The following is a 24,684-nucleotide window of genomic DNA, read 5'->3' as shown; positions in this document are numbered from 1 at the left end:
TCTTTTCAGTGGTATGTGTACTCAAAACCTAACAGTACTCGTTACTTTGACCTATGATCACATATCCACTTTATTTTTTTATGTTTACAAACTGTTCTATCACACAAGTCATTCCTCTTACATTATTCCCCCTGGCTGCTTTGTTTGCTAGTTTTATTTGTATTTTTTCTTGTTTCCAGTACGGCTATGATTGGGGCCCTAATTACGTCCAAACATCTAATCAAATCAGCATGTCTTTTAGAAAGCTTAAAAAATCTGAGAAGAGCCGATCTTGAATCTCCTGCAGCAGCTGTGAAGAGCATATTGCTCATTTTGTTAGTCTTTGACCTAAACAATTTAACATTCCCACCTTCCTCCTTTTAGATTCTCCTCAGGCTCCCACGGACCTGGAGTGTGTCACACATGACATGTTAACTTTCATCTGTTCTTGGAGTGCTGGATCCGAAACAAACCTGAAAACCACCTACAAAATCTGTTACAAGTAAGCTAAACTTTCTGAGCAGTATGTCTAAAATCCACTTAAAAAAAAACCTTTTAAAATGTACTTTATAAAAGCAAGCATACATACTGGCATGCTGCAGGATAGATTCTCCTGCACTGTTAGATGTTATATTTTCATAACTCTGGAACACAAATTGTATGTTATCCCAGTGGCGTATTTCGATCTGCTGCTGTTTAGATAAATTCAGTCTGATGTCAGTTGCCATGGCACTGCAGTCTGTCAGTTCGTCCCCACCATAGACCTACATTTATTCTTTATTCTAGCATTCCTTTAGCACACTTTAGCTAGAAGCAGTTGATCTTTCTTGGTAACATGCAGTTATATTGCTAGTTTTGGCATTCTAACCTTATGATAATAGATGGTATTGAATGTAATGCCAGGTACATTTCGAGCATCTTTTCTGGTAATTTTTCAAGCAATTAGTCATAGAAACATTTTCCCTGAATAGCTTAAATCAAGATTGTTTGGATCAGGGCTTCTCAAACTCGGTCCTGGGGACCCCCTGTGTGTTGGTTTTCATTCCAACTGAGCTCTCAATGACAACTATACCCTTAATTGAGCAATAATTTGCTTAATTAGACCTTTTTACTTGTTTTCAGCTCTAAACAGTTGCAGATTTCAAGTTAGCGATAACATTTTTTTAAGTAACTTGAACTGCAACTGTTAAGAGCTGAAAACAAGTAAAAAGGTAATATTAAGCAAATTATTAGTTCAATTAAGGGTATAGTAAAGTAATTGTGAGCTTGGTTTGAATGAAAACCAGCAGACACAGGGGGTCCCTAGGACTGAGTTTGAGAACCCCTGGTTTAGATATTGTAGCTTGAATTATTCATATTGAGAAAAATTACCAGAATAAGTTACCAGAAAAAGTTGCGTCATGTTGTTGGACTTTTAGATTTGTAACACCTGCGGCAGGTGTACTGCAATGTGCAACCTTACAAGACGATGAGGATATTATTATGAGGCCAAACTGCCAGATTAAAGTGTTCATAACTTTGTACGTTACCCAATACAAATTGCAAATATGAAGAGGCAGGGCTGTATTCTGCAATTTAGACTTAAAGTTTAGACTTAATGTTTGCTTTTTGCTTCATAGTTTTCTTTTAAATTCATGGTCCTCCATGTGTATCCTCTTCAATAATCTACAAGCAGTGATCAGAAAAATAGCTTTTTCTTATGAACAATTGTCTGATTTGTTTGTAGGCCAACTCACTGTGAGAGTGTTGAACGAAATGTAAGTGGAAAAATAAACCTGGCTCTGTTTGGAGCAGTACAAATACACATAACTGCAATAAATACACTTGGATCAGCGACTGCAACCTTTCAAGTGACCAAAAAGGATATTAGTAAGTATTTAAGTTGTTTACATTTTTAGGTATCTGTAAAGTACAGTCATAAATATTGAACACAAATAGGATATTTCCTGATTTGATGTTATTTTCTAAAATACAATATTGGCAGCCATGGCAAATGTTATTTTAGAAAACAGAGAAATAATGCTTGAAATAGTTTATAAACTGTTAGACCTGCTAAAAAAAACTGTCTCTCTTTATTTAGCATTTATTCCACCTGTGCCTCAGAATGTTAAAGTTGTGCCAGATTTTTCATCACAAACCTTGTCTTTGAAATGGATTGGTGGTGTCTCAGCACTTGCCTTTCCCACAACCATTGAATTTGAGATTCAAGTTCTCTGGACTGAAAAGATGGAGGTTATACACACTGTAAGTATATTAAGTAATTGAAAACGGTTTACTTTTTTTAGGGGCTTGAGTATGGGGGAATACAAACCCATTCTCAGAAACACCTTATTGTTGTGGCATATCTGTACAGTGGTAAAGTGATGATCCTCGTTATTTAATGTATTATCTCCCACTGTGGATGAAATCTCCTGTGAAGGGGATATAATGGAGTCGCCCGTACATACAGTATGTCACATTTCACAGATTTCTCCATATACATGGAAAACCACTTAATTAGCTAGAAGCTCCATTGCAAGGGAAGGTTTTGGAGCCACATGGACAAACACTCCTCAGTTAAGATTTAAAAACTCACAGTGATAGTGCAAGACTTGGGTGAGGGATTTGCTTTTGATTTATTTGTGGTGTGTGACTGTTTTGTTTAACATTTTTATTTTGGCTCTTTGAGCTGCCTTTTTGTTTGTCATCACTGCCTTTTTGTTTGTCATCACTGAGGATGGAAGGTGCCCACTTGAAAACCCCAGAGATGTACCCTACTTAGCTCAATCCAGACGGTTGTCATGCTGATGCGCTGGGGAGGCCGCACTTTGGTTGATCCCCGGAGCCAGCATCGCAGCCGTTGTGTGTGCTGATGCGCCAGGGAGGCAAAATAAGCTGATCCCTGGAGCCAGCATTACACTTCAGCCATTAACACCAGACAGAAGGATATCTACATCATCATATGGAAGGAAACGTAAATGGATGGAGACACATATGGATCACATTAGTTTACTGTAAAGCTACGTCTTAGTTGGTGCTTATCTTGGCGAGAGCCGAGTTCAAATCAGCATGAAGTTTTAACATCTACTCTCGTGTAATGGAAATCATGAAAAAAAGAAACCCTTACAGTTCAGCTGTGAATCTCCTTCCTATCTCCTGAGCACCTTAAACACTCAGCCATCCTGCCACATATATCTGGATAATCCCTTATTAAATTGTCATACATACTGTTTGTGTTTTGGTTTATTAGAAGCAATATTAATACAGACTATTTAATGAGAAATCACATTTTTGATTGTGCTCAGTTAAAAATCTACAAAATAGTGATAATCTTTTCTCCTAATCTGAAAAAGGGCTGATCTGTGAATTTTAAATTTTCAAACTGGTGCATTGTTTGTAAAAAGCATACTTTAGGGAGTGTGCATGTTATAGTATGTTAAGAAGCCCATTATTCGGTGGTATCTGTTGTGGGTTCATTAATTAACATTATAGACTGCTCAGGATCTTTCAGCCAATCAGAGTGCACATTCCGCCGTCTGTATTCCACAACACGTAGAAACCTTATTCATAACATCAACCACTTTCAGTTTTTACTGTGCTGTATTGTCTATATGAGCATGCTTGAGGTCACCTGCTTAAACCCTTTGCGGTCCATTGTCGGACCTGGTCCGACATTGCAATTATTCCTATCAGGTCCATTGTCAGACCCTGTCCGACATCATTATAGAAACGCAAAAAACGTGTTTTAGTCGTTTTTTGTCCGGAAAAAGTCGAGAAAACCATTCAATGGCCGAGTGGGAACGACAGGAGCCGAGACAAGTCGAAAAAAAAAAAAAAAAAAAAGGCGTATCTCATGATTAGTCATACATGACCCTGGTATCAGATAACGGGGCGGTCATAGTAAACAAGCTGGCTGATAGTGCGTCAGCGCACAGAGAACACAGACATTTGCAGAGCTTTTTTGAGATGTTATAGTAATAAAATAATGACTTGGATCGCATTATTGAGGAGTTTGGTGATAAAACGAGTGATCAGGAGATGATCGATCGGTATGTACGACTTATTTATTTCTTAGCATATGTGAAACCTATAGCGAATGAAAGGGTGGGGCGGGGCTGGAGATGCCTAGTGAGTGCTTTGTTGATATGCAGGGCCTTTTAAACCCATTTGACTGTGAAAAAAAATACTTTTAAACAGCGCGTCTAAAATTAACTGCGCGTGTGAAAATAAATTAGACCTGGCGTGCCTGACGCGCATTTAATAAATGGACCGCAAAGGGTTAAAACAAATTAATACCTGATGTAAATCATCCATTCAATTGCAGTCCATTCAAAATGTTGACATCACAATCGGCCATGTACCTCAGCCACTAAAGCCTTGGACACACTGCCCGATGCGATCAATAGCGACGCTATTTTTCAGTCGCATCGGCCAGTGTATTATGCTTTGCAATGAGATTTTACAGGATCGGCCAATCGATTTTCAGTCGGCTCACAAAGTTTAAATATGTTTAATATTTTGCGATGCGATTCCTTCACATCGGCTAGTGTGTTACACTCACTCGCAAGTCTCAAAGTCAGCAACCAATGAGTTCAACGCATTCAGTCATATGACTGGAGACGGTATTCTGTGTATTAAAAATACACACACACACACACACACACAGTATTCAATTGGTTTGTATATAATGTCTATGCTGATATCTTTAGAAAACAAGCCCTGACAGCCCCATAAGCATTGTTTCTAACTATTAGATGAAGTACTTACAGAATACTCAACTGCTGTATAATACATGTTTTCATATAAGCATTTGGACAACACTATATATGTTCCTTTCATTGTAAATAAAACGTGATTTGGTATAAATTTTATTAAAACGCTATTAATAAAATGAATCATTGTTGTGGCAGCAGTTTTGAAGTGTTTTGGAAATACACCTACCCCTTGTTATATCGCCCCTCGCTATACTGCGGATTCGGATATATCGCGGTCCTGGAGTTGGCTCCCCATTTTTACGGTCTAACTGCATATGCCTTGGCTGCAATATAAACAGGCACTTAGAATTACTGTTTGTTTTATTTCACAAACAAAAATATACAAAACAATTACAAACAAAGCATTAATATCGTACTGTTATCACATACACACGCATTGCACAGTAACGCAAAGCAAATTAAATATCAACTTGCTGAAGCGGCTTTTATTTTAGCCAATGAGGTGTTCACTAGTGGCTGCAGTGCACTAGCAAAAGTCACAAGGCAGTGACGTCAGCTCCCTAGCAACAAGCCTCCTATGTTGGCAATGTATTCTTTCAATGCAGTGGGTTTGTGCATTTGAGAAAGGAGAGGAAGACTCATGAAATTAATTGGAGACTGAAGTTGATGAGAAGCAATTATCCTCCACAGTACAAATTAAAATGATGTGCTGCTTTTTATACTAAAAATGAGAAAAAGTGGGCTGCGTAGAGGACTTATATTGGACCCTGATGCCCCCGATAAAACGAGGGAGTGGTTGTACAGTATTTGTTAGTGTATTTGTTTTTCTATAGGTCTGTCACTATATTGCGGTCCTCAATATATAGCAGATTTATATTGGAACCCGACACCCACGATATATCGAGTGGGTGGTGTATATCGTATATAATTTTTTTAAACGCAGCTTCCTCCATTGAGATGCGACGGTCATATCGGGCAGTGAGTTCCGGGCTTAACGGTATTCTCTTCATCAACCTTTTTCACTTTTTTTCCCCAATAAAATGCACTATGCACTAAATAGTTTGGTAATGATTAGAAAACGAATATAGATGGATTTTTTTTTTACTTCTGTATTAATAATAAAGCAGTATAGTAATAGATGTATAGGACTACTGCGAGCTTCTGGAAATGGGTTATAGCGACACTCATATTGCTTAAACAGACCTCAGTCCGGTCACTTCTATTCATGCCGATATTAAACCATACACAGACATTCGCCATCCTATAATGTTATAATGCTGATCTGTTGATGGCACATTCCTAAGTCTGTGTTTTCTGTTTTCAACAGGAGAGTTATGCAGCACAATTAGATAGCCAAAATAAAACCTTTCAGTGGAGCTGGATCTCTGGCGTGCCTTTGAATTGCACCTCACACTCTGTGAGAATTCGATCCATCAGCACTGATATTTTAATGAATTCAAAAAATGGAAGCAGTGACTGGAGCAAACTGCAAACTATTCCAGGTAGGCATTAAAAATGGAAAGGAGCCAGCAAGATGTCCCCGTTAAGGGTTTTGCACCTAAAATGAATCTTCATAAAATTGCGGCAGTTGTGACCTACTTCTACAGTCGCAAAAAAGCTTCTCATATATATATATATATATATATATATATATATATATATATATATATATATATATATATATATATATATTTTCTAATATTAAAACAAGAAGTGTTTTTTACCTGATACAAATATTGTGAATATAATGTGGCAAAATTATGTTTTTTTTTCTGGATTTACGGGAACTTATATATATATAATTATTATTTAGATGGATCATTTATTAATCTCTAAATTACAAAATAATGTTGCTTATGTCTGTTCTCCACTCAATCTCGCTCTCTATTTTTCTCAAGGGGCTGATGACTCAAAAAGTGTCATGTTTCCAGAGGATAAAGTTGTGAGAGTAGGCACCAACATGACATTCTGCTGTGTTGCTGGGAGAGGTCAACGTATTAAAACTTTAGTCTATGGTGCGGAACATCTGCCCTGCAGTGAACTTGGCATTAGGAGCAAGGCAATCACCAAGTACAACCTACCCCCTTCAGATTCTGCTGGGACAAACATCATGTGTAATTTGGATCCTCCTCATTTGCTTGGGACTGTTGTATTTGTAGGATGTAAGTATGGTGCTTGAAGCTAAATGAAAAAATAGTTCCTCTGCATATGCTTGAATACATGTTGTATTTATTCATTTTTTTGTACAGGGGTACATTTGTCCATTGCTTCTGAGGATATGTTTCAAACAATTGTTTAATTAAAAAAAAAAAAGTTACATTTGTAAACCTCTTTTGAATATTAGGCCTCTCTTTTTAATGTTTTCCTATTTTCTATATTATAAGTAATGGATAAAGACATACAGAGAACTGTTGTATTGCTTAAGGAATGCATTGCAGAATTATGAGGCATTTAAATTGCCTATTACATAGACATTCGCTAGAATGAATGGAACTTATTACATAGACATTCGCTGGAATGAATGTCACTCAAATAAATGGGGGATTACAGTATACAATTTCATTAAAACAGAGCTACAGAATCCAAAATGTTACTATTTAGGCAAAATAATTGGTGTCTTTTAAATCGCTATATGAACTTCACAGATGATCTCAATCAGCTTGTGAGCAGAGCGGTCATTATGCCACAAGTAGATGCCCTCTAAAAGCATATAGGATTTCAGGATCTTGAAACTCTCTTTAAACAGTAGCTTCATTTCCAAGCAGCCGAAGCAATCTAAATTAGGGATGGGAATTCCGAATAATAAGATATTCGAATAAACCAAGAATAAAAGTTTCGAATACCTGAATACTCGACCTCTAATTACTCAACGGTGACAGGTCCTTAGAACGTATTAGCAGCAACCACACATAGGGACGCATAGATAAATACATCAACAGTAACAGGGAAGAAACATCTAATGTATTTAAAGTAAAAAATAATATAAACTAAAAGTAAGAAATAAGAAATAAGAATACACAGCAGAGTGGTTTTAACTGTAAAACGCAGAATCTTATAAAAAGGACCTTCAAAACTTTCAACTGCACTTAACACCCTTTGACGACTCTTATTAAACACACAACATGACTGCTTACTAACAAAGCACAACAAAATATGTTTGCTCAGTAACATCTATGCTATAATATAGAACATAAAAACAAGATGTACTGTATATTATGATGTCCATAATATAATAATCATTTTAAAAAATATCTGATTCCAGAATCAATCTGATATCAATAGGAGACAGATAACAGCAGAACTCAAACAACAAAGACTTAACATCGTCCGGGTAGTTTGCAGTCAAAAATTAACTTTTTTGACTGAACAAAACAAACAAAAAAAATGCCATTTTTTTTTCAGCCCGAGATGCATCACATCGCTGATCACTGCACACAGTAAAAGATGCAATGCTTGTTTTTTTGTTTTCTTTGGTCACATTCTGTGTTTTCTTCCAAAGTAGCAGATGGTTGCTTGCATTTTAGATGATATATTAACGTATTGATTTACAATACCAAATACATGTGCTGCAGAGATTACATTGCACATGCTTTTTTTTTTTTAAGATGCTATCTTCATTGCTCATGCACTCCCTTAGCCAATAGCAGAGTTAGGTAATGAATGGTGCACCCGCCTCCCTGTCAGTTATCAGCTAGGTGACAACTGTAGTGGCTGATCACTTTAAACTTCCTCCTCTCTTAAAGATACTGTGCCAGTTTTTTCTGGGTGTAGTTGTGTATTTTTCCTGAATTTGTTTTAAAAATGAATGAGTATTCAATGTTTTAGATGTTTGTGCGATAGTTTAAAAAAAATTAACACGAGAAACACAAAATACCCAAACATAGAACTGTTTACTACACATGTTTGTAAAACAAAAAAGGGAGTAGGTGTATATACAAATACCTTAGTACTGTACTGCACAGTAATGCACTACAATTGTCCTTGCAATGAGTAAAGCAAACATAAAAAACATTTGGTGTACTTACAATCAATTCTAAAGCACATTTTAAAATAAGTAGTTGTCCAACATTGTCTGCTTTTTTATGATTTACCACCTCCCGCTGTAAATCAGTCTCAATTTTGAGTCCAGCTTTGTAGCCAGTTTCAAAGCCACGATGCTGGCATGTCGTGCTGAAAACGTCCACAGCATGTAACTGTTCTTGTACTGAAGGCTCTTCGGGTTTGAGACGTATTGACTCCTGAACCCAAACTTTATCAACAAGAGACAGGTCCACACGCTTGGAAGCTGCCAGAAATGTGCAGCTGCGAAGTCAGTGTGTTGAATGCTGCTCGACTGGTCGCTTAGCAACGTGTCTCGTGCTGCGTGTCTGTCAGGTGCACCCATCCGCACAGGAACCGGCAACAAGGCAAGCCTGTCACAAGCCCTGAAAACTAGTAATAAAGTTATCAATAAGTGGCCTGCAGTTGCCAGTATCCGAATTCCGTTAACATTAAAGTCTATGGGACTGGATTGGTTCCTTGGAAAAAATTGTTAATAACCGAAAGTTGTCTTTATCAAGGTTGCTAATAACTGACATCTACTGTTTAACCTAAAAACACGTTGGTTTGTCGCCATAGTCAATTTTCTAACCTGTAATGCTGCGTAGGACGCTATTGTTTACTTACAGTATTTAGATCAGTGGTGGCCAACACACTAAGCATTGAGATCCATTTTGGTGGATCTCAATGGGCTCTGCGATCCATCAGCAAGTGAACAAGAGTACAATAAAGTAAAACCCTTTTGATCAATTGGGATTATCTGGCTTCAAGCTAGTGGTGACCAATACGTTAAGGTAGCAATTAAAAAAAAAAAAAAAAACAGAATGCAAACATATCAGCATTTTCAACTAAGAAAGGATGAAAAATACTGTAACGATCTTGGTTAACGCAGGCAGGCGCATCACGCAGGACAAGGCAATCCACACACAGCCGGAGGGCGGTCGCGAACCCGGAACCTCTTGCACTAAAGTTCAGCGCCGATACTGCTGTACAAAAGAGCCGGCTCCCTTGCAAGAAGCGTATATCAGGCTCACGTCTCTGTGTGTGATTACGTCACCTACCAGCCCTCCTGCTGCCTTCCCCTATGCACGCTACAATACTTTTTTTTTTATCTGTGTATTTTTGGTGACATTTTGTCCAATAGAAATCACATTTAAAATTAAAGAAACATCTTAGTCAAGTAGACAAATGTGTCCCGTTTTTGTTTCTGGTATAAAAAAAAATCACAATTGCCTGATGTTTAGTGTGAACTTTTGCATGCTTTGGTTTTGACCAGTTTTCCAGCTCAGGCTCAAAAGATTTTACAGTATGTGGCGGAGTGTCCCGCCCCTATATATATATATATATAGGGGCGGGACACTCCGCCACACAGCACAACAAAGCTGAGCTTCGAGAATTTGATCAGAAAGCTTTCCACACTTTTTCGACTGCAGGTCGGTTGGTGCTGAAGAAGTATTCTCCCATAGACACACGTGGAACCAAAAATAACGGCAAATTCCAGTTCTCATCTTTCGTTAATGTTACGCTTTGGCACCAGCATCGCATTCTTTGAAACCTGGGATATATTCATCCAAATCAGTACAACTGGAAGGCACAGAAGGCTCTCCCCCATTTTTAGTAACTCGCTCCACAAAACGATCCATTGAAACCACCAAACACAAACTCACAACTGTACACAATACGAACCAACGCGTTGAGGAAGCTTGTTGCTCGGGTTACTGAGGTATGGAAGCCAGAGTACCGTTATTAGAGCCATCTACTGTTTGGAATTAATGACATTTTTCTTTGTATGTGTTTGTTGTCAGGAATTATATTTTTTAAATATGCAATCAACCATATTAAAACTAATGCAATGCATATGTGTTGGTGCTTGTTCATATTTGCTCCAAGATCCACCAAAAATCTCTTGAGATCCACGTATTAGCCACCACTGATTTAGATGTATTCATGCTCACTCACACTAAATCGTTTGTTTGCAGATCCACCAGATGATCAACAGCTAGAGTGTGAAACACGTGACTTGCAGAATATTGTCTGCTACTGGAGCCCTGGTAGACAAACCATGTTATTAAGAGAGCATAGAACGTTCTATACACTGACAGAAAGGTAATGTCTCTCACAACATAAACTGATAATCAGCAGGAAATGCCTTGTCATTCTGTCATGTAATGCACAAAGTATGCATTTCATTTCATGATTTAGGTTTCTAAAGGTTGAAAGGTTTTAGTTTTTTCGCTATTCAGGAAGTCATATGAGACTTTCTTATACATTCCGTACTGTTAAACCGTATAAACAAATCATTTTAATTTTTCTTTTGCAATTGTTTTGTATGGTCTTACAGGATTTCTGGCAAAAATGCTTCATGTCACCAGGCTAATGATGATGATGCTGATCTTAATGATGATAAATACAAGTGCAACTTTCCTGTGATCAGTGGCCAGCAAATGTATAAGTTCCTGTTGAAGGCTAAAAATCCTTTGGGAGAAGTCAAGACCAATTACACGCTGAACCTGTATACCAGAGGTAAAGTCAAATTGTTTACTTAGCTGTATGTCTCGGCAGGGGTTGGCAATTAAACTTCATGGTGGGCCAAATGACCTGCGGGCCACTTATATCCCCAACCGAACCCAAACAGCCCCCCCCCCCCCCCCACTGTCGCTGCAAAAATCAGCTCTACAAATGTGTTGCTGTATGTGTAACGAGTTGGAATCTTGTGTAAAAATTCCACTGTCATTCCCTGAGAATACTGCCTTGTGTGTAATTAGAAATGTTATTGTTCACAATCGCCATGTATACTATTGTTCAGTTATGAAAGAGTTAATGCTGGAGTGACCAGATGCACTATGGGAACTGCTGGCAGTCATGTTGAAGGAAAGTGTTGATTTTCGCTCTCTGCTGAAATGGCAAATAAAATCCTGGAAGCTGGGAGATCCGTGTCTGTCAACAAATCTAAAGAAAATACACAACGCAGAAGTAGTGGATGGACAGAATAAGAACTGTCACAGTGGTGTCGTGACCCGGATCTTCTGATCAGCAAGTAGCCAATCGCTGGGTGTTGCTGCATGTCATTCCCTGTACAGAAGCAGTCAGGTAGTCAGGCTTATGTGAAGCTGGACTAAAAAAATAAAAAGCAGCAGCAGCTTGTGTTATTTAAGTCAATAGTACTGTGAATGTTATTGCTGTTTATTTCTTTACCCTCCATTTTATATTACCGTCATATTAACTACTGTGCATTTAGAATGGAAACAAATACAAGGAAAAGGTTTGTGCAGATGCAGGATGATAATGAAAATATGCAATTTTGAGATGCATAAAAGTGAATTGGGAAGGGGAATGAGACGTACTAATTTGGAGACTTCTCATTGTGGTAATGAACAAACGATATCTGATCATGCAACTGCAACTCCTTTGAACACAGAGTCTAGACAGGGGAGGTTGCCAGCCGCTAAGCTTGTTGGTACAATGTCTGGTTCTAGTACTCCAGTTTTTATATCTACGCCTGTTAACCAGGGAGACAACCCCATTCAGCAGCTTACTGAGCTCTTCAGTCAGATTAGCCAACAGATAAGTAATTCTGCTGCCTTGCAATTAGCATCAAATAGGGCTAGTACTGCAGGTGTTTCACAGCACAACCATCTACACAGTTCAGGGGAAACCCAGCCCATAGAAACTCATAATCTAGATCTGTCTAAACTGAGTGTGGTGATTAAATCAGATGCCCACGAACCCCCTGTTTTTCGTGGTAATGGGTCTGAAAACTGTAGCATACAGGAGTTGGAGGAGATAGTGAAGGCTAATCTCAAAAATAAAGGGTGTCAAGTTTCAGAGCAAGCAGAGGAGATTTTGAATAGGTTAACGGGGAAAGCGAGGGATGTTGTTAAAATAGGAAATTCGCAGTAAACCCAACCTTAATGTTAGTGCAAATCCTGAAGTGATATTTTGTATTCTTAAGCAACACTTTGAAAAAGCAGCATATTTTTGTATGCCATTAGCAGACTTCTATTCAACCCTACCGAGAGTTGGGGAACATGTTTTTGATTATTGGATCAGGCTTAACAAGGCTATGGATGTTTCTGAGGAATGCTTAGAGGCATGGCAGAAAAGTTGAAGATTCTAGTCATGAGGTGGCTATAATGTTTGTTAGAAACTGTCCCGATTCTGATTTGGCTTAAACATTTAAGAGTAAAACGTTAGAAAAATTGGCAGTATTTGAGATTCAGAAGGGACTTGATGAATATCAGAGGGAACAGAAGAAGAAATCCAACTCTGCTGCTTCCATAGGGCAGAAAAAGACACAAAGCAATGTGTGTATAGCAACCAGTGAGAACTGCCATACCCAGCAGTACAGTCAACAGGCTCAAGCTGCCTATCAGTCACCTGCACTGACAACCACACCCATTTACAATTCTACAGATCAGCTAGCCTTAGAAAAAGTGATTGGTATGTTGGAGTGTCTTCTGCAGCAGACTGCATAAGGGCACGGTGGGTTTAATAGGCAGTTCCCACGTTATCGGTCCCAACCAGCACAAAGTCCCCCATGTAAAGTATGTGGTGATCAGGCCCACACAACTTATTCCCATTGTTTTAGGGATAACCTGTGTCTGAGCTGTTACAAGTCTGGACATCAGAAGAGAAGTTGCCCACAGAGAATTCCCCCCACTCAGAGTGCTGACCCGGCTAGTGGAGCCCCTGGTAATTTTCAGGGAAACTAGAACACCTGCACCGGGAGAGGGGTAGTGTGGGCAATGTAGAACTACTCTCAAACTGATCAAGATCTAGAAACGTTGTATTCATATTACTGTGATGATTTTCAAAATGACACCACGTTTATTTTTCAAAACACCCAGAAGGTGACGGAGAGTGATGGATTATATTTTGTCCCTGTTAAAGTAAGTTTGCAGGTTGAGTTGCGTGCCATGCTTGACAGTGCATCGATGGCTTGCACGTTAAGTGAAGATGCAGAACACAAGTTAATGGCAGCTGGAGCTTTGTGTGAGATCGCTCAAATCCAACAGGCGTGATTTTAGTTGGGTGTAGTGGCAAACAAACCCAACCAAAAGGGCTGTATGACCTGAACTTAAAGTTATTCGGCTTCCAGGTTGTAGTGTCTACGCTTGTTGTGCCTGGGCAGAAGGATGAACTTATCCTGGGGACTAATGTAATTAAACATGTCATCCGCCAGTTAAGGAGTGCAGATGGATATTGGAGACTTATATTGAAGCCTGACCCTGCCAATCCAGAGGATAGCAATGAATTCTTGCAAATGCTAACAAGTCTAGATAGGTGGAGAGGGGAGACTATCCCAAATAAATTCAGAACAGTCAAACTAAAGAAAGCTGTCACTCTGATGCCCAAGAAGGAACACCTGGTCTGGGGCAAGTTACAAGACAATGCTGTCCTTTCAATTGGCGGTACTATTGTAGTTGAACTGCTAGAGTGAGGCCAAAGAACATCCTTGTGGGTCGAATTATAACATCTCTTTGGGGAGACAGGTGGGTCCCAATGAAAATAATTAACCCAACAGAAAGGCCAGTTACACTGAAGAGGAATGCAAACGTTGCTGATGTATACCCATGTTTAGCTCTTGAGAACTGGAAATCTTTCACTAGAATTGAAGGAAACGAGAGGCCATGTAAAGCCTATACCCAACAGCTGGGTAGGGTAAAAAGCAGCAATGAGGGGTCTTCAACTTCCAGCAGTACTTTCAGAAGTACAGATCGGATCTATAAACATCAGTTGAACAGAATAGGGACAAATGAAAAGTTATGTAGACTGGGACTGGAGGATGTGGATATCGCTTCAGCTGAAGTATCTCGGTACTGGAAGAGTAAGCTGGCCAAGCTGATTGAGAAGTATGAGGATGTTTTCTTGCGCCATAGGCTCGATTGTGGAGAAGCAAAGGACTTTGTTCACAGAATTCGACTGACCTATGAGCGACCTTTCCGCCTCCTATATCGAAGAGTGTCTCCAGCTCAGTACCAAAAATTGAGGCAGGTGTTGGATGAGATGGAAGAGCAAGCAGTAATTGAAGTGTCATGCAGTGAATTTGCATCTCCTCTTGTCCGTGTTTGGAAGAAGAGTGGAGAACTAAGAATTTGCACTGATTTTAGATGGCTAAATGCACGGACTGTGAAGGACACACATCCACTTCCCCATCAGACTGATGTACTGGCAGCGCTTAGTGGAAATTCCTTCTTCAGCACCATGGACCTGACATCGGGATTCTATAACGTTCGATTGCATCACGGGGACCGGAACTATACCACGTTCACAACACTTCATGGGCTTACGAGTACAGCCGTGTGCCTCAAGGTGTATGCAACAGTCCTGCATCTTTTACGAGGATGATGCTTAGTTCTGGTGACCAGAACTTCCTCAGTCTGCTGTGCTATCTTGATGACCTCCTTGTTTTTGCTCCCACGGAAGAAGAGGCCCTTAATGGGTTAGAGTTGGTTTTCAGTCGATTGCGACAGAATAGTTTGAAGCTAGCACCTAATGTTACCTGCTGCATAGATCAGTCAAATTCTTCGGCCATATTGTCAGTCAGAGTGATGTGTCCACTGACCCGGAGAAAGTTAAGGCCATCATGAGCATCCGTCAGGAAGACTTAATGGCTGAAGATGGGCAAACTCCCAGTCCAAAGAAGATTCGCTCATTTTTTTAGGAATGGTCATATATTACCAACATTTTATAGAGGGATGTTCAGCACTAGCCAAGCCCCTCTTCCAGTTAACTTCTGGACCTGGTGGAAGGGGGAGACCAAGTAAAATGAAGAGCAAGAAGCTTCTGAAAAAGCTTACACTGGAAGATTGGGCGCCAGAGTGTACCAGAGCATTCAGTGAATTGAAGACCAACCTGTTGGAGAGTGTAGTACTGGCTCATCCCAATTTTGATCGCCCCTTCATTTTGTCCTTTGATGCGTCTTTTGATGGCATTGGAGCTGTCCTATCACAGATCCCGCAGGGAGGGACGACAAGGCCAGACCCATCGCTTTTGCAAGCAGATCCTTAAGTAGAGCACAGAACAAGTATCCTGTCCAACGTTTTGGAATTTCTTGCATTCAAATGGGCAATCTGTGAAAAGTTTAGCCACTGGCTTAGAGGACATCCATTTTCAGCATGGACTGACAGTAATCCCCCCACTTATATCCTCACCGAAACAAAGCTTGATGCATGTGAGCATCGGTGAGTGGCAATGAGTTTGACCTGAAGTATGTTCCAGGCTCAAAGAATGTAGTGGCTGATGCCTTGAGCTGTGAGCCCTTTGTGAAGCCAAGGATTGGACAGCGGTTGCTCAGACCATATGAAGCCCTTTTGAGAGAAGTTTGTAACTTTGGTGAAGAGGGTGTGTAAGGGATGCTTAAATATTCTTGTCAGCAGCAGAATTTGCAATTGTTTCATGGGAGCGTTGCACCTGGTTCTCCTGGCCATGGAACTGGTATTAGCTCAATTACAAAAAGTAGAATCTCAGCCTTGTTGGACAGTCGGTTGGAATGGGAAGCCTGTACCCAGAAACGAATAACTGCTTTCCAGCAGGGAATCGTACAGGGGATGTTGCCAGGAATAGATGCACTCCCAGTCTACTCCAAGAGGGAACTCCAACAAAAGCAGTTATAAGATCAGATAATCACCAGGGTGATGTACTATGTGTAAAGAATAAGAAGACCCTCTAGACGGGAGAGATGTCATGAAGTAACTGAAGTACTGAGAACACTGAAACATTGGGACAAGTTGCTGATAAGTGAAGGGATTCTGTACCGAGTGTCTAAAGATGTTGTATTGAAGAGGAAGAGATTCCAGTTTGTTGTTCCAACAGCATTGCAGAAAGATGTTCTGAGAGGAGTGCCATCATCAGGGGCAGTCTAGAACATTACAGCTGGTTCGGCACAGATTCTTCTGGAGCAAGATGGAAAGCAATGTCAAGAACTATGTGCGTCATTGCAGAAGATGCATGCTTAGCAAGACTCCACAGCCAGAAGCGAGAGCACCTCTTAAGAATATCATCACCTCAGCGGAGCTTGAATTAGTGTGCATTGATTTCTGGTCTGCAGAAGACTCCAACAATAACGGTGGATGTGTTAGTAGTAACTGATCATTTCACAAAACCTTCCCATGCCCAAACCAGACAGCTAAATAGATTGCTCGGAAGCTTTGGGACAGCTTCTTTTGTGTCAATGGGTTCCCAGAAAGGATACACTCCGATCAGGGAGCTAATTTTGAGAGTTGCCTAATCAGTGAGCTGTTGGAGGTTGCAGGTGTGGAAAAGTCACATACCACCCCATAACATCCCATGGGTAATGGTGGAACAGAGAGATTCAACAGAACTTTAAGGAGTATGATTAGATCCCTACCTCCTCGAGCAAAATCCAAATGGCCACAGATGATCCAAACTTTGACATTCTCCTACAACTGCACAGCTCATAAAACAACGGAGTATCTTCCCTTCCTGCTCATGTTTGGCAGAGTGCCACGCCTACCTGTCGATGTGATGTTCAAAAGTGTATTGGGCAATGAAGATATTGTGAGTTGTGATGAGTATGTTACTAGCCTAAGGAAAGACCTTGGAGAAGCTATGAGAGTGCCCAGGAACATGCGGCGATAGAGCAAAAACATCAAGCTAATGCTTATAACAAGAAGACCAAGGCAGCTTCCATTGAATTGGGAGATAGGGTGCTCCTGGCAAACAACAGTGAGAGGGGTAAGCGGAAGCTGGCTGACAAGTGGGAGCCTACCTTGTATACAGTTATACAGAAGAACCCTCAGATACATACCTTTAAGATAAAAAAATCTCTACAGGTCAGGAGAAAGTTGTAAACAGAAATCTAATTTTGCTAGCAAATTTCTTACCTTTGTCATTAAATGAGGAGCAAGAGTATTCCAGCTTGTGTGTGTTGTCTGATACAGTATCAGAATCTGTGGCTGAATAACACCCTGGGCCAGTTCTTGGAGTGCTGACAGAAGACAATGACACCAGAACTGTGCATTGGATCATGGAGCTTCCTAATGTTGCGGAACAGATTAGAATAATTGACCCCCCCCCTCCTGCTGAAGATGAACATGAGTTTAGCCAAAATATTGCAAACACTCCGCAGTCACAGGCTGATAACCGTGACCCATGTGTTTTAGTGACATCATTTGAGACATCGGCTGTCGACCATGAACATTCCGTGGAGTTACAAGAAAAGGATGAGTCACCAAATCAAATTCTGCCGGTCCAAACCAAAGAACTGAACTTTGCTGTTGATGAAGTGACTAAAGGTACACAAGAACCTAGTCATGTGATACATACTGATCTCCTTGAGTCCAATGTGTCTGGCCATTACACAAGTGTGATTGATTCCAAGGACCTCAGCAATGCTAAAGAGCCAATACATTTCAGAACTAGTCTAGTAAATTCCAAGCTGTCATTGACCAGAATAGAATCCTCTCCTAGTCAGTCCACAATTGGCGAAGCCAGTGCGAGTGTTGCCGAAGCCCCTTGCTCGTCTCCTACAACTAGCAAAACCGCTGCACAAGATAGGTCTGTTAGAACTCAGGTGGGTAGGTTAGTAAAGCCTGTGAATAGACTGATATACACTATGACAAATCAAGAAACTACTACAGCCCCTAGAGAGATAGTTTCTGTGTGGCTTAATTCAATTTCACATGTGTTCAAACACCAGGAAAATCGGTGTATGTCGTTTTGCTCTCATTTGTATTGGAAATTGTAATATCTAAAATTGTGTGTTTCGATATATGTACAGTACATGATTAAGAAAAAAATTGACACTTTGGCAAAAAGTATTACAAAATTCCAGTGTTTCGTCAAAGATGTAGTTTCTGGAGGGAAAATGAGCCAAAGTTTATTATATACAAGGGCTGTAGTTAAGTATTAAGTTGAAGGAGATGTGTAGAAGTGTGACAGAAATATAATGAATCTTGGTTGTAAATCTCCCTCCCGTTCTGTGAAAGCGCTAAGCAGCAAGGACCGAGTTCTTTGGACGGCCTGGCCTGACAGTTCTTTCCTCGGGTCGGGAAGTCGGTCAGTCTGGAAGAAGGCGAGTCTCTGTTGCAAGAACGTATTGACCCAGAAGGAAAACAATGTAGCAGCCACAGATTGTAAAGGCAGCTGCATTCGTTTACCAAGGGGTCATGCGTGACAGCACATAAGGGGGATGGAGAATCGTAATCGGTTCCTTCACTTGGTTTGTGGTTTTTAAACCTAGAAGGACGGTGAGAGACCCCAAAAGGTTTATGACCAGTATCGTGAGTGTTTTTTGTTTGTCTGTTAGTAATTGTCTTGTTTGTAAATCACCAGACACCTAACATGATTCCGGAGCTGTTGTCTTGGGCCAGCACAAAGCCAGAACAGCACTTCACCACTCTCACAAAATACACTGTATCACCCACCACAAGCACTACTGCACGCACCCAGGACTGGTGACCGTGTTAGTATGTTTTTGGATGGATATTCATGTTTATTATTTGGGACTGCAACCCTGTTGTTATTTACTCAGTGCACTACACATTGTTGTGTATTGCGGGAGGTTATTATTTAGTCACCAGACCCGGATACAAATAAAAACTGTTTCAAACCGGATTATAACTCTCTGTGTTTCATTACTGCACTGCATTACCCCTGCACCTGCATGTACCACTTACCACTTTGCCACAAGAAGGCACATCTGTATCATAAAGAAGCTTGTGAGATAGCGCTGCTCTTTTGCCTGAAATTCTTAATTGAATAACTTTGTCAACTCAAAAGAAAAAAAGGGAAACCCCCTTTTTATATTCAAGGCTCATTAAAGTTTTTTTTTTTTCTGCTGCAACATTTGATGTATTTTTCAGGTTCAAAATTCTGATCAAAATATTTTTTTGTATGCGTGTTTGTGTGTAATACAATCCTGCAGTTAATTTTAGTGGAATTTATGTAACAGGTGAATGTAACTAGTTGGAAACTTGTAATGTAAATATTCCACTGTAATTCACTGAGGATACTGCCTTGTGTGTAATTAGAAATGTTATTGTTCACAATTGCCATGTATACTGTTGTTCAGTTATGAAAGAGTTAATGCTGGAGTGACCAGATGCACTATGTTGAAGGAAAGTGTTGTTTTTTGCTCTCTCTGAAATGGCTGCCTGCATGCATGGAGAGCAAATAATATCCTGAAAGCTGGGAGATCCATGTCTGTCAATTCAACGCAGTAGTGGGTGGACAGAATAAGAACTGTCACATATGGTGCATAGCATATAGAACACATACTGAACAATTTCAATGTATTTTGACCTATCATTCATATCATAGTCCAGGGCGCATGGCACATTTTAATAACCTATGAATGGCTGCTGCTGTATTTTTGATGTGCCATGCACCTGGACCATATCGGCTTTAAGTTTAACTGTATTCCCGGCAGCAATGCTGCATCAATAATCTTTACCTGCATATACGACCCAATGTATCGATGTCTGTTCCATGATGGGAAAAAAACGGCAGATTAAACTGTTTCAACGAAAACCGGCTAATCAATAATAAAAACAAAAAGCTGCGGCTGGTTGAAAACAAATCAAAAAGGAATACAGTAACAATTGTCTTAAATGTAATACAATATGTCGTTGTATGCAAAACCTGATATACAAGCACTTTGGAATCAATATTGCAAAACACTTAATTTTCTGCTTAGTGGCAAGAAATATATTGTAGCGGCCGGCTATGTGCAGGGGTTCTGGCGGTCAATGAAGAGACAGACAACAGGGTGCAACGAAAAGGAGTAAAACTGTTTTATTCAAAGGGCTCTCTCGTTCTCTTTCTGTCTATTCCGTGCTCTACTCAATTCCTTCAGTTGGCACACAGCATGCCCTTTTAGGGACGCTGACTCTGCCCACTCATCACCCATTGGCCCATCGACATCCACTCGCATTCATACACACGCAAAACAGACAACACGGGAAACATTACGTGTACAGTATACAGTTCGTGTTGTTTGCACCGCCGCTACTATATATGAAGATACAGCCCTGCCAAGGAGGCCTCTGTGGGCCAGACAGTACCTGTCTGCGGATTTGGCCCGTGGGCCGCCAATTGCCGACCCCTGGTCTAGGGTAAGCTGACACCTTAAAGTATGTAAAAATCTCTGTTTAGCTAACCTATATTAATCATTTAGAAAATTGCGCTGATTCTTACTACTAGCCAGGGTTACATACTGTATGTCAGGCAACTAGAACAGAGTAACTGCTGAACTCAGGTCACCTAAACACAGAACATACAAAAAGGAAAACTGCAATGGACCCATTCTGAAAGGTCGCAAAAGTAAAGAGGAATGTAAAAAAACGTAAAATGTCATTTGAAGCCGCCTGTTCTTTAAACGTGTGAAAAATGTAATCTTGGGTATGGTCTCCAATACCGGTATTAAGTTTTTGTTCTTTGCTAAGAGCAAAGCTTACATTTCTGTTGGCTGTTTTGATCAACCTATGGCCTGCTGGGATAAGCCATTTCTGAATTGTAGAGGTAAATCCTCTTTGACTGCATCAAGCCCCTATTTTTATGACAGTTCAAACATAGCAATGAGTTCCAATGTCTGACCAAGCGATTGCAAACATTTTTCTGATAACACATTTAAAATATAAGAATGAGGGGCTCCCGAGTGGCGCATCCAGTAAAGGTGCTCCGTGTGGAGTGCAGGATGTGCTCTATAGTCTGGACATCGCGAGTTCGAGTCCAGGCTATTCCTTTGCCAACCGAGGACGGGAGCTGAGCCTAAAAATAATTGGCCATTCCAAATTAAGTGAAAATAATTGGTAATAACTCAATTTTAAAAAAGTAAATAAATAAAAAAATAAAATGTAAGAATGTGATTTTAGGTTTCCGGTATAAGCAAGTTTTAAAGTGGTAATGACAAAAGTATTATCTGGAATTGTTTACCTGATTTTATCTCTTGCAACTATTTTTCATTGGATTTTAAACCGTTAATAATAAAGTAAAATGTAACCCAAATATTAAAGCATTTTTATGCTGATGGAGCTTTCTGAGATACCTGATAAATGTCTGGGTGACTTACATTTCCACTTGGCACACATTAAGGCATATATAATTCAGACAGATAAAAAGATAATGGAGCTCATAAATGACAGATGGGTAAAAGCCACGATTATATGTAAAAACATGGAATGAGCAAACTGCAAAATGACCATGCACCTTTACTGTGGCAAGTACCATAAAGATTGTAAGCATTAGCAGACAAGAGTAAAATGATTATTTGAAAGATTTCACTGGCTGATGCAGTTTATCCAAGCTAACAAACACTATTCTTTTTCCCTTTAGTGTATCCATATAGTCCCAGTAAAGTGACGGTGCTTTGTACTGGCTCTAGACAAACTAAGCTGTTCTTGTCCTGGGGAGTGAGTTACAAAAATATGACCTGTCAGTTTGAGATTGTAACGAACAATAAGGAGAAACAGCTGGTAAGTTGATGCTGTTTTTAAGGACAATGTGGTTTTACTGTATAAAACTTCATGTGTATCTCAGGTTTTGTTCAAAAAAAGTAATGTTGGCATGGTTTTTGTTATTAAGTTCCCCTCTTAACCAGCTCAACCATGCCTTTCCATTGGAGACGTGTTTTGTGTGCATGTTTGTATAAAAACACTGGGATATAATAACTCTTGCACAACTCTGGCCCTCAATAATTTTGAAGTTCATGAGAGGTTTTTATTCCAAGGAGGTCCTTAATTAGTTCATTGCATCTGCAAATGGTTTATTTAACTAATGTAGGACCTGATTAGGTCAAAAACCCAGACTGGAATGAATATCATGAGCTAGAGTTGTGCACCACTGTTCAAAAATAGGTGGATCTAATCACTGCCTCTGCTTAAATAATTATTAAATGTATGTATAAAAAACCAAACATCCCACAGTTCATATTAGTCTTTTAGTAATTTCTGTCTGCAGAAATATGAGGAAAAAAAACATTTAATTATTTAGATACACCCCTGTTTGAATCAACTGAATAGACTTAATTGGCTTTACAGGAGATTTGTTTCATGTTGTTGGGAGACAGCAACATATTCAGCCTGTATGCTTCCATTTATACTGGTGGATCTTGTATAATGTACTTGGAAGTTGAACCCCTGAACATATTCCATATTACTGGACATTATCACAAAATCCTGAAAACCCAAATTGCAATAAAGAAATGAAATACACACATTTACTCCTGCTTTAGAACTTGTTCATATTATTATTATTATTATTATTATTATTAATTATTATTATTATTATTATTTTGTTTTTTTAAGAGGAATTTTACTTTACCTGACCAAGAAGCAAATGCACTTTCTAGAGTCGCTGTAGACCAGTTATATCCAGACACGTCCTACAGCTTCCGCACTCGTTGTGCGTCTGCAGAGCATTTTTGGAAGTGGAGTAGCTGGAGTGAAAGTAAAACATGTAAAACTCAGGAAGAGGGTGAGTAAAACCACTAAATGAAAATATTCTGAGAAAGAAGATGTCATGTAAATCTACTTTTGCTTTAAAAACTAAGGGAATTTTAATTCCCTGTGTCCTCTCAGTAATTTCTGACCAGCTGAGCTGATGAGTAGGTGGAGATACTGGTATCCAAAGTCAGCAATATAAATCATTGCTGTGATTTGCCGTAATTTAAATATCCTTGCTCTGGCCACATTTGGTCAGCTGCTGGTCAGAATTAAATAGCAAGCCCAAGTAACAGGTGCATGATGTTTCAATAAACAAACCAAGTCGGCTAAAAAATAAATATTGAATGAATCTGTTAAAAGGTGAGTGAAATTAAGGGGCTCCCGAGTGGCGCATCCAGTAAAAGCACTTGCGTAGAGTGCAGGATGCTCACTATAGTCTGGACATTGCGAGTTTGAGTCCAGGCTATTCCTTTGCCGACTGAGGACAGGAGCTCCCAGGGGGCGGCGCTCAATTGGCCGAGCATCGCCCGGGGGGAGGGAGGGTTAGGTCGGTCAGGGTGTCCTCGGCTCACCGCGCACCAGCGACCCCTGTAGTCTGGCCGGGCGCCTGCAGGCTTGCCTGTAAGCTGCCCGAGAGCTGCGTTGTCCTCCGACGCTGTAGCTCTTGGGTGGCTGCATGGTGAGTCCGCAGTGTGAAAAAAAGCGGTTGGCTGACGGCACACGCTTTGGAGGACAGTATATGTTCGTCTTCGCCCTCCCGAGTCAGCACAGACAGCGGTGAGCTGAGCATAATAAAATAATTGGCCATTCCAAATTGGGAGAAAATAATAAAAAAATAATTGGCAACGACTAAATTTAAATTTATATAAAAAAAAAAGGTGAGTGAATTATTATATTATTTTGAGTGCTCTTAAAAAACATAGAAAAGAATCAAGTCTTACTACTGTATGTGACAATAGGCTTGAAACACCACTGTAATATCCTTGGTAAAATGGACTTTAATATGAGGCTAAAGAAAAAAAAATGTGATAAAGGAATCTGCTGTATGTGACAACCCCATTAAAAATGCACAACAACTGGGTACGTTCAGGCCTACTTTAATGAGCTACATTCCTTTGAATTTTACTGTATTTATTGATGTTAAATCACCTACCACAATTTGTATAGAGTTTAGCTGAGACAATTTACTTCAGTAAAATGAATGGACCCAATCTTGTATGTACTGATTTTACATGAGCTCCTGATCAAATTTGAAGCACAAATACATTGGTTGTAGCCAGTTTTGACCCATCCATTCCTGAAACAAGAAACAATGTATATGCCTTAGCCGGTTTTATCATTTGTTTAATTTCCTTTAAAACAAGTTCATTTGTATGTATTTTTTACATCCAGCTCCATCAAAAGCTTTGGATGTTTGGAGAGAGATTAAAAGGACTGAGCATGGTCAAAATGTACTTGTCAAATGGAAGGTGAGTCACAATGTGGGATTTTAGTCAAACAAGATCATTTTCATGGCTTATGAATTCGCGTTAACCCAAAAATAACCCAAACTTGTTTTGCAACAGCAG

The 24,684-nt window shown here is 39.8% G+C and overlaps 1 protein-coding gene across 1 annotated transcript in view; it reads left to right on the top strand.

The window, feature by feature from the left end:
• The window catches only part of LOC117409544 (leukemia inhibitory factor receptor-like), a 77,516-nt gene that overhangs the window by 31,317 nt on the left and 21,515 nt on the right, over positions 1 to 24,684 (top strand). The window contains exons 4-13 of the mRNA XM_058995800.1: positions 364 to 481; positions 1,706 to 1,848; positions 2,060 to 2,223; positions 6,001 to 6,175; positions 6,572 to 6,835; positions 10,691 to 10,817; positions 11,053 to 11,234; positions 22,008 to 22,147; positions 22,979 to 23,147; positions 24,509 to 24,585. Of these exons, the coding sequence (XP_058851783.1) occupies positions 408 to 481; positions 1,706 to 1,848; positions 2,060 to 2,223; positions 6,001 to 6,175; positions 6,572 to 6,835; positions 10,691 to 10,817; positions 11,053 to 11,234; positions 22,008 to 22,147; positions 22,979 to 23,147; positions 24,509 to 24,585 (1,515 nt within the window). The 5' untranslated portion in view covers positions 364 to 407. The remainder of the gene's footprint in view (positions 1 to 363; positions 482 to 1,705; positions 1,849 to 2,059; positions 2,224 to 6,000; positions 6,176 to 6,571; positions 6,836 to 10,690; positions 10,818 to 11,052; positions 11,235 to 22,007; positions 22,148 to 22,978; positions 23,148 to 24,508; positions 24,586 to 24,684) is intronic.

This window comes from Acipenser ruthenus, chromosome 2 (assembly GCF_902713425.1).
Source record: "Acipenser ruthenus chromosome 2, fAciRut3.2 maternal haplotype, whole genome shotgun sequence".
NCBI classification, from domain to species: domain Eukaryota; kingdom Metazoa; phylum Chordata; class Actinopteri; order Acipenseriformes; family Acipenseridae; genus Acipenser; species Acipenser ruthenus.
Note: the sequence above shows the minus strand (reverse complement) of the source record. Positions and strands in the feature narration are given on the sequence as shown.